This window comes from Myotis lucifugus, unplaced genomic scaffold, assembly GCF_000147115.1.
Source record: "Myotis lucifugus unplaced genomic scaffold, Myoluc2.0 scaffold_352, whole genome shotgun sequence".
NCBI classification, from domain to species: domain Eukaryota; kingdom Metazoa; phylum Chordata; class Mammalia; order Chiroptera; family Vespertilionidae; genus Myotis; species Myotis lucifugus.
Genome location: NW_005871400.1, coordinates 531,584 through 542,622, shown reverse-complemented (window position 1 = coordinate 542,622; position 11,039 = coordinate 531,584). Strand labels below are relative to the sequence as shown.

Below are 11,039 nucleotides of genomic sequence, written 5' to 3'. Positions count from 1 at the left end.
CACCCTACCTCGCTGGCAGCTCCCAGGAGGACAGCAGGACAGAGAGACTTCCAACATTCTGCGTCTCCCCTGCATGCCTGACCTGGCTCTTCAGGATCCTGTGAGCACCCGGTGGTGGTGCGCCTGAATGTGGCTCTTCAGGATCCCAAGCACTCCAGTGCCCAGCCGCTGTGCCGGCAACCCATATGCCAGCACCACTAGGACCTGGCTCGCCTGGACACTGTGTGTCCATTCCTCGTGCACAGAACCAGAGCTTCAGAGACACTCCATGCCCGGACCCAGCATGCCTGGTAGCCGCAGGCCTGGCCCAGCACTTCAGAACCCCATACACTCCAGGTGGCTGCATGCCCAGACCTGGGGCTTCAAGGACCCCCACACACCAGTGATTGGTCGCTGTGCCAGCACCCTATGTGTGTGGACACTGCGTGACTGGACCCAGAGCTTCAGGACCTCATGCTGGTCCGCATCCTGCGTGCCTGATCCGGAGCTTCAGGGACCACCTGCTTTCCAGCACCAGCAACACCACAACTGGACTCTGTGCACTGGTCCCTGCATCTAGGGCTCCCGCTTCAGGGACTGGGCACTTTAGGAGCCCATTGGACCTGGAGTTTCAGGGACTCTACATGTCCAGACCCAGCTTACCCTGTTGCCACACACCTGGAATCAGTGCTTCAGGGACCCTGATGGAGTCATATACCAGAAGAAGTGTGTATGTGCTCCTGCTGACCCCAAGCACCTGCATTGGACAACTGAGGAACCAGATCCATAGGGGAAAGGAACACAACTCAGAGCAGAGACAAAGGCATGAAATTGAAGGCAGACCTAGCCTCTGGACTAAGGAATCCTGGACCATTGGATCGCTAAGGGCTTCAAATTCTCAGGCCACAAGCAGGTTTCCCAGGGCCAGAAAGTGACAGCAACTCACATTACATAGAAACAAATACAAAGAGACAGCAAAAATGGAGAGACAAATAAACAACCCACAAAGGAAAGAAAAGGAGGCATCATCAGAAAATAAACTAAATGAAATTCAGGAAAGCAATATGTCCGAAAAAGAATTCAGAGTAAGGGTCATACAGTTCCTAAGCTGGCTGGATAAGAAAATAAGAACCAAGAAGAAATGAAGAATGATACAGTTACAATAAAAAACACAATGGAAGGTTTCAGCAGTAGGCTAGAAGAAGTGGAGGACTGAATCAGTGAGTTAGAAGACAGGGCAGAAAAACACACCCAATCTGAACAGCAATTGGAGAAAAAAATTAGAAAGCAGGAGAGGAGCTTAAGGGAGCATTGGGACAACGTAAAATGAAGCAACATCTGTAAAATAGGGGTGCCTTAAGGACAAGAGGAGGAGCAAGGATTAGAAAACCTATTTGAAAAAATAATGACAGAAAACCTCCCTGATTTGGGGAAGAAAGTCACATAAGCACAGAGAGTCCCAAACAAGATGAACCCAAAAAGACCCACACCAAGACACGCCATAATTACAATGGCAAACATTAATGATAAAGAGAGAATCTTAAAGGCTGCAAAAGAGTGACAGAGAGTTACCTACAAAGGATCTCCCATTATATTATCAAATGATTTCTCAACAGAAATACATCAGGCCAGAACGGAATGGGATGAAGTATATAAAGTGATTCAAAGCAAGGGACTGAATCCAAGAATACTCTGTCCAGCAAGGCTATCATTCAAAATTGAAGGGGAAATCAGGAGCTTTGCAGATGAAGAAAGGCTAAGGGAGTTTATCACAACCAAGCCAGCAATGCAATAAATACTAAAGAGCTTGTTTTAAAAAGAAGAAATAGAAAGGGAAGAAGGAACACAGGCATAAGAATAAAAATGGCTACAAACAAGTACTTATTAATAATAACTTTAAACATAAATGGATTAAGTGGTCCAATCAAAAGATACTGAGTGGCTGAATGGATAAGAAAACGTAACCCATGTATTTGCCATCTACAATAGACCCACCTAAAAACAAGAGACTCACAAAGACTGAAAGTGAAGGGATGGAAAAAAATTTCAGGCAAATGGAAATGAAAAAAAGCTGGGGTAGCAATACTTACATCTGACAAAATAGACCTCAAAGTGAAGCCCATAACAAAAGATAAGGAAGACTACTTCACAATATTAAAGTGATCGGCCCAACAAGAGGATATAACTATGGTAAACATATATGCACCCAATTCAGGAGCACCCAAATACATAAAAGAAAAACTTCTGGAAGATATCAAGGGAGAGATCAAAAGCAATACAACCATAGTAGGGGACTTTAATACCTCACTGACATCACTGGATAAATCTTAAATAAATCAACAAGGAAACAGAAATCCTAAACAACGACTCACTAGGTCAGATGGACTTAATTGACATCTTCAGAAGATTTGACCCCAAAAATATGGAATATACATTCTTCTCAAGTGCACATGGGACATTTTCAAAGATAGACCACATATTAGGACACAGGCTAAGTCTTTATAAATTCAAGAAGATTAAAATTATATCAAACAACTTCTCAGATCACAATGGCATGCAATTAGAAATCAATTACAATAAAAACAATCAAAAATCAAACACTTGGAGGCTAAAGAGCATATTATTAAACAATGATTGCATTAGCAAAGAGATCAAAGAAGAAATAAAAAACATTCTGCAAACAAATGACAATGAAATTACAATTGAAAATCTATTGAACAGAGTAAAAGCAGTCCTAAGAGGGAAGTACATAGCATGATAGGCATACCTCAAAAAACAAGAGAAACTGGTAATAAATAATCTAACTCTATAACTTGAACAATTAGAAAGAGAAGAACAAGAAAATCCCAGAGTAAGCAGAATGAAGGAAATAATAAAGATCAGAGTGGGAATAAATAACATAGAGACAAAAAAAGAGCTGGTTCTTTGAAAGCATAAACAAGATTGATGAACCACTACCCAGGCTCACCAAGAAGCAAGAGAGAGGACCCAAATAAACAAAATCAGAAATGAAAGAAATGAAGTAATATCAGACCCCATAGAAATACAAAGGATTATAAAAAAAATACTGTGAACATCTCTATTCCAACAAATTGGTCAACCTAGATGAAATGGAAACATTCCTAGAAAAATACAATCTTCCGAACTCAATCAGGAAAAAAAAAAAATCTGAATAGGCTGATAACTATGGAAGAAATTGAAGCAGTAATAAAAACCTTCCATCAAACAAAATCTCTGGTCCCAATGGCTTCACAGGGGAGTTTTACCAAACATTCATAGAACTAAAACCTATCCTTCTCAAACTATTCCAAAAAATTCAAGAGGAAGGCATACTTCCAAGCTCTTTCTATGAACACACCAGTGCCCTAATCCCAAAACCAGATAAAGACAAAATAAAGAGAATTACAAGCCATATCCCTGATGAACATAAGTGCTAAAATCCTCAACAAAATCCTACCAAACTGGATCCAGCATTACATTAGAAAGACCATATACCATGACGAAGTGGGATTTATTTTGGGGATGCAAGGCTGGTACAAAATCCACAAATCAATAAACATAATATATCACATAAACAAATTGAGAGACAAAAAATTAATCATATCAATTGATGCAGAGAAAGCATTTGACAAAATCCAACACTCTTGCTTGATAAAAACTTTCAGCAAAATGGGAATGGAGGGATCATACCTCAACATAATAAAAGCCTTATATGACAAACTTACAGTCAACATCACACTCAATGGGAAAAAATAAAACCATTTTCTCTAAGAACAGAAACAAGAAAGGGATGGACACTTTCACCACTCCTGTTACACAAAGTATTGGAAGTACTAGCCATAGTGATATGACAAGAAGAAGAAATAAAAGGCATCCAAATTGGAAAAGAAGCAAAACTGTCTTCTTTTGCAGATGACATGATATTGTACATAGAAAGCCCTAAATACTGCATCAAGAAACTACTAGACTTGCCGGAACCAGTTTGGCTCAGTGGATATAGCGATGGCCTGCGGACTGAAAGGTCCCAGGTTTGATTCCGGTCAACGGCATGTACCTAGGTTGCGGGCACATCCCCAGTAGGAGGTGTGCAGGAGGCAGCTGATCGATGTTTCTCTCTCATCGATGTTTCTAACTCTCTATCTCTCTCCCTTCCTCTCTGTAAAAAATCAATAAAATATATTTTAAAAAAAAGAAACTACTAGACTTAATAATCGAATTCAGCAATGTAGAAGGATACAAAATTAACACCCAGAAATCTATGGCTTTTTTAAAAATACACCAATAATGAACTCACAGAAAGAGAAACTAAAAAAAAAAAAAAAAAGGCATTTACCATTGCACCCCTCCCCTCCCCCAAAAAAAAGATACCTAGGAGTAAACTTAACTAAGGAGGTAAAAGACCTGTATTCAGAAAACTGTAGGATTCTGAAAAAAGATATAGAGGAAGGAGAAACCAAGATGGCGGCATAGGTAAACACCGGAGTTTGCTGCCTCGAACAACCACTTCAAAAATACAACTAAAAGACAGAACGGACATCATCCAGAACCACAGGAAGGCTGGCTGAGTGGAAGTTCTACAACTAGGAGGAAAGAGAAAACCATACCGAGACTCAGAGGAGGCGCAATGCTGAAGTAAAATACTAAGGTGCGGAGTACATGTGGAGCGGGCTGGCGGCTGAGGGCGTGGTTGCTGTTTTCAATCGGGAGGGAGTCTCAGGCTCTGAGCTCCAGCTCCGGGCGAGTCTCTAGGGACCCAGACTCATATGGGAGAAGTGGAACTGTCTGGCATCACTCAGAACCCTAGGGCAGCTTTCTCTCTGTGGGGCTTGCAGCGATTACTGGGACACTGAGAAACAGAGCCTCTGAGGGCAAGACTGAGAGCAGCCATAATTGCTAATCCTGCCCTGTTGATCCCGTGGGACCCACCCTGCCCAAGCCCTGCAGGGAGACTTTTGCTGGATAGCCTCAGGCAAAGGCTAGATTAGCACCTCCCTAGAGATCCAGGAGCCAGGAATCCCAGAGGTCAGAGTGGGACCATCCAGTTTGCAGCTCCGTGGAACCATAAAAGACACACTCAGGGGGCAAACTCAGTGAGCACCAAAGCCCCATTGAAGCAAGTCTAGCCCCAGAGGGGTGTCTCCAGCACAGAAGTTCTCCCACTGCAGACACAGCTGACTCTCACAGACAATTGGCCTGGAGGTCAATTCCTCACAGTGATAAATAACTACAACAATCAAGGCTTAATTACAACAAGACTGAGCACAAAGCCCACAAGGGGGTGCACCAAGAGTGTGTACCTCAGGTAATTGGGACACTTAGCACAGAAAGGCACTCTATCGACACAGCGAAGCATAAAAAATGCCAAGACAAAGAAACAGGACACAAACAACAGAATTGGAGAAAAGCGAACTGTTGGATATAGAGTTCAAAACCACACTTTTAAGGTCTTTAAAGAACTGTCTAGAAGCCGCCGATAAATTGAATAAGGCCCTCGAAAAGACTGGTGAGACCGCCGATAAATGTAGTGAGATCTTCAAGAATACTGGTGAGACTGCCGATAAATGTAGTGAGATCCTCAAGAAATCTAATGAGACCCTCGATGTTGTGATAAAGGACCAACTAGAAATTAAGCATACACTGACTGAAATAAAGGACATTATACAGACTCCCAACAGCAGATCAGGGGATCGCAAGAATCAAGTCAAAGATTTGAAATACGAAGAAGCAAAAAACACCCAACTGGAAAAGCAAAATGAAAAAAGAATCCAAAAATGTGAAGATAGTGTAAGGAGCCTCTGGGACAGCTTCAAGCGTACCAACATCCGAATTATAGGGGTGCCAGAAGAAGAGAGAGAGGAAGATATTGAAAACCTCTTTGAAGAAATAATGACAGAAAACTTCCCCTACCTGGTGAAAGAAATAGACTTCCAAGTCCAGGAAGCGCAGAGAACCCCAAACAAAAGGAATCCAAAGAGGACCACACCAAGACACATCATAATTAAAATGCCAAGAGCAAAAGACAAAGAGAGAATCCTAAAAGCAGCAAGAGAAAGAAAATCAGTTACCTACAAGGGAGTACCCATACGACTGTCAGCTGATTTCTCAACAGAAACTTGGCAGGCCAGAAGGGAATGGCAAGAAATATTCAAAGTGATGAATACCAAGAACCTACAACCAAGACTACTTTATCCAGCAAAGCTATCATTCAGAATTGAAGGTCAGATAAAGAGCTTCACAGATAAGGAAAAGCTAAAGGAGTTCATCACCACCAAACCAGTATTATATGAAATGCTGAAAGGTATCCTTTAAGAAGAGGAAGAAAAAGAAAAAGGTAACGATACAAATTATGAACAACAAATACACATCTATCAAGTGAATCTAAAAATCAAGTGAATAAATAATCTGATAAACAGTATGAACTGGTGATTGTAATAGAATCAGGGACATAGAAAGGGAATGGACTACTATTCTTGGGGGGGGGAAGGGGTGTGGGGTGAGGGAAGAGATTGGACAATAATCGTGCACCTATGGATGAGGACAGTGGTGGGGAGTGAGGGCGGAGGGTGGGTGGGAACTGGGTGGAGGGGAGTTATGGTTGGAAAAAAGAGTAACTAATGTAATAATCTGAACAATAAAGATTCAATTAAAAAAAAGATATAGAGTAAGACATGAACAAATGGAAGAATATACCATGTTCATGGATTGGTAGAATCAACATCATTAAAATGCCCATACTACCCAGAACAATGTATAGATTCAGTGCAATCCCCATTAGGATACCGATGGAGTATTTCAAAGACCTAGAACAAACTCTCCAAAAATTCATCTGGAGTAAAAAAAAGACCCCAAATAGCTGCAGCAATCCTGAGAAAGAAAAAGAAAGTTGGAGGGATCACAATACCAGATATCAAGCTATATTGCAAAGTCACTGTTCTCAAAACTTCCTGGTACTGGCACAAGAAGAAATATTTAGACCAATGGAACAGATCAGAGAACCTAGAAATCAACGCAAGCCATTATGTTCAATTAATATTTGACAAAGGAGACAAGAGCATATGATGGAGTCTAGACAGTCACTTCAATAAATGGTATTGGAAAAATTGGACAGATACATGCAAAAAAAATGAAACTAGACTACCAATTTAAACCATACACAAAAATAAAATGGATCAAGGACTTAAACATAAGATGGAAAAAGACCATAAAAATCTTAGAAGAAGCCATAGACAGCAAAATATGAGACAATAAACAACTGGGACTACATCAAAATAAAAGGCTTTTGCACAGCAAAAGAAGCCATCAACAAAACAACAACAAAGCCCAGTGCATGGGAGAACATATTCGCCAATCTTATATCCAACTCAGAGGCCCGGTGCACGAAATTTGTGCACTTCAGGGGGGATTCCCTCAGCACAGCCTACACCCTCTTCTGGTCCGGGACCCTTCAGGGGATGTCCACCTGCTGGCTGAGGCTTGATCCTCGGGGGATGGGCCTAAGCTGGCAGTCAGACATCCCTCTCGCAGTCCGAGACTCTTACAGTCCTGGACCCCTTGCTCCTTACCACCCATCTGCAGCGGAGGCAAGAGAGGCTCCTGCCACAGCTGCTGCACTTGCCAGCTATGAGATTGGCTTCTGACTGAGCGGTGCTCCACCTGTGGGAATGCACTGACCACCAGGGGGCAGCTCCTTCGTTGAGCGTCTGCCCCATGTTGGTCAGTGCGCATCATAGCGATTGGTCGTTTCACCAGTTGTTCCACTGTTCGGTCAAGTTGCATATTAGGGTTTTATTATATAAGATAAGGGTTTAATCTCCAAAATTTATAGGGAACCCATATAACTTAACAAAAGGAAGATAATCCAATAAAAAGATGGGCAATAGACCTAAATAGACACTTTGAAAGTGGACATACAGAATGCCAAGAGACATATGAAAACATGCTCAAAGTCACTAATCATCTGAGAGATAAAAATCAAAATGACAATTATGTATCACCTCACACCTGTCAGAATGGCTATCATCAACAAATCAACAAATGACAAGTGCTAGTGAGGATGTGGAGAAAAGGGAACACGCATGCACTGCTGGTGGGAATGCAGACTGGTGCAGCCACTGTGGAGAACAGTATGGACTTTCCTCAAAAAACTAAAAATGGAACTCCCATTTGACCCAGTGATCCCACTTCTAGGAATATATCCCAAGAAACCAGAAACACAAATCAAAAAGGATATATGCATCCCTATGTTCATATCAGCACAATTTACCATAGCGAAGATTTGGAAACAGCCTAAGTGCCCATCAGCAGGTGAGTGGATTAAAAAAATGTGGTACATCTACACAATGGAATACTATGCTGCTGTAAAAAAGAAAGAACTCTTACCATTCGCAACAGCATGGATGGACCAGGAGAGCATTATGCTAAGTGAAATAAGCCAGTCATAGAAAGATAAATAGCACATGATTTCACTCATTTGTGGAATATAATGAACAACACAAACTGATGAACAAAAATAGATCCAGAGACAGAGAAGCATCCAACAGACTAGTAAACCTCAGAAGGAAGGCAGAGATACTTAGGAGGGGGTGGTGATAAGAGATCAATCAAAGGACTTGTGTGCATGCATACAAGCATAACCAATGGTCACAGTCAGTGGGGAGATGAGGGCTTGTGCTGGGGTGTGGGAGTGGGCGGGGAGAGGTTAATGGGGGAAAAAGGAGAGAGAGAGATATAATACTTTCAACAATGAAGAACTAAAAGAAGTACTAATAATATTCCAGAAACTTTTTTGATTAGCTAATAATCAAGTGCTTAAAATCTGACTGACAGTATACATGGGTGGGCAAAAGTAGGTTTACAGTAGTGAGTACACAAAAAGTTATTCTTAAATTATTTGTTTGTATTTTTCCATATGAACAATTGTAAACCTACTTTTGCCCACACCTGTATATGTTGTCAATGATAAAGTCAAGCTTTCACATGAAAGACAGAATCTGGGAAGCTATTGTCTGTCACCACAAGCTGGAGAGTTTCTGTACACTTAGACTTCTCTGATGAGATCAGTGGAGTTGTTAACTAATGGTTGTTTTTTACAGACAAAAATAGGTACAATGAAAACAGCAATTTGGATCCTATTATGAAACTATGAGTCTCCATTCTAGTTTAATGGAGTCCAACCAAGCCAAATCTATGAAGGGTTCCATCAGTGACAGTGGATTCCTGAGCATGTGATTTTAGGAGCAGGTTCACTATAGCTAATCATAACACTGGCAATGGCTGAGTGGATTTTTGTCTGGGTCAGCCTTATCTGAGGAGAGCAATGTAGATAAATACAATATGAATGTGGTAACCAAATTCTGTACCTCAAATCTGAAGAATTTATTAATAAATATGGTTATCTTTCTTATTATTAGCCTTATTAATAAGTAATAATTATAATCAGAAAAAATTAAGTTACAAATACTTTGTAAGATAGCATTTTTATATCTTGTAATTTTTTATATTAGTATGCATTTTGTATGAGCAAATATATACGTACTATGAGAGTAATAGCAAAAAATTGGAAACCACTTAAATGTGCATTGAGAAAACTAGTTAATTATAGTACTTCTTCACAATGAAATATACAGCTTTGTAATAAAAAAGGAGTGTGTCTATATGGGAAGAGGAAAATATAAAGCATTAGGTAAATATAGCACGGTGTAGATTAGAAAGTTTAAAATTCTTTTATTCGAGAGTATAACTGGGGGGTTATTGTGAAGTGATGGGAACTTTTAATTTTACACATTTCTGATTTCTTTTACAGTTACCATAATTGTCTTTATAAAAAAATAAGAAAATCTGGGAATAAATAATATCTGTTACATTTCTTACCTTCTTACCCACTGTCTCACACACCCTGCCTTATTCTACCTTTCTGGGAATCAAATAGTAAAGGCAAAATTTTCAAGGCAAACACTTACCCTTTATTTCTAAGTTGAGCAGAAGATTAATCCCCAGTGCCAGTGCAACATTTGAGCTGAGACAGGCAGCCACCTTGTTGGTGATGGTTAGCTGTCCATAGTTACCAATAACGGATTTAAATGGAAAGAAACTGGCAAAATATAGGAAACTTCCAGCAGAAGCAGCCAAATGGGCTACAAATGAAAATTATAAGGTCAGTTTTAAGCAATATGCAAAATTATGAATTACAAAAAACTTTTTATCTATATAAAAGACTAATATGCTAAGTGTCCGACTGCCCGACCAGTTGCTATGACAGGCACTGATCACCAGGGGTCAGATGCTTAATGCAGGAGCTGCTGAGCTGCAGTTAGCTGGCAGCGGCAGTTCTCGGGTGATGCACCCTGAAACCAGAGAGGCACCTTGGGCCGAGGGTGATGTTGTTGCTGGGGCACTATCGGCCCTGAATCTGGTTCACTGTGCACTTGCATTTGTGTCCGGGATCCCCCAGAGCAGTGATGGCGAACCTTTTGAGCTCGGCATGTCAGCATTTTGAAAAACCCTAACTTAACTATGGTGTCGTGTCACATATAGAAATTTTTTGATATTTGCAACCATAGTAAAACAAAGACTTATATTTTTGATATTTATTTTATATATTTAAATGCCATTTAACAAAGAAAAATCAACCAAAAAAGTGAGTTCGCATGTCACCTCTGACACGTGTGTCATAGGTTCGCCATCACTGCCCAGAGGATGTTGGAGAGTCAGTTTCCACCCAATCTCTGCAGGCCAGGCCAAAGGACCCCACCTGCTGGAGGGACCCCGCTCACTCTGCAGACGCTCTTTTGAATAACGGCACTGCCCCAGGTGTGGCCAGCTGGGGAGGGACTGCAGGAGGTTGGCTCCAGGGCGTGTCTGGCCTGTATCACCCAGTACTGCCCTGCCAGCCACCTTCTAATTAATTTCCTTTCAATGTGTAGGAATCCATGCACTGGGTCACTAGGTAAGGATATAAAGAAGAAGCCACATCAAGACTGGTAGGATGGGTGGAGATGCGGATTGTGCTGGTCTCATACTCACCTGTGGCAGATAAAAATCAAGAGGAATAGCTCAGCTGA

General features: G+C 41.1%; 1 protein-coding gene across 1 annotated transcript in view; it reads right to left on the bottom strand.

Annotated features, from left to right (window-relative positions):
• Positions 1-11,039, bottom strand: part of LOC102423824 (ATP-binding cassette sub-family A member 3-like) — a 372,708-nt gene that overhangs the window by 256,235 nt on the left and 105,434 nt on the right. Inside the window, 1 exon segment of the mRNA XM_014466690.2 lies at positions 9,939-10,112. Within this exon segment, the coding sequence (XP_014322176.1) occupies positions 9,939-10,112 (174 nt within the window).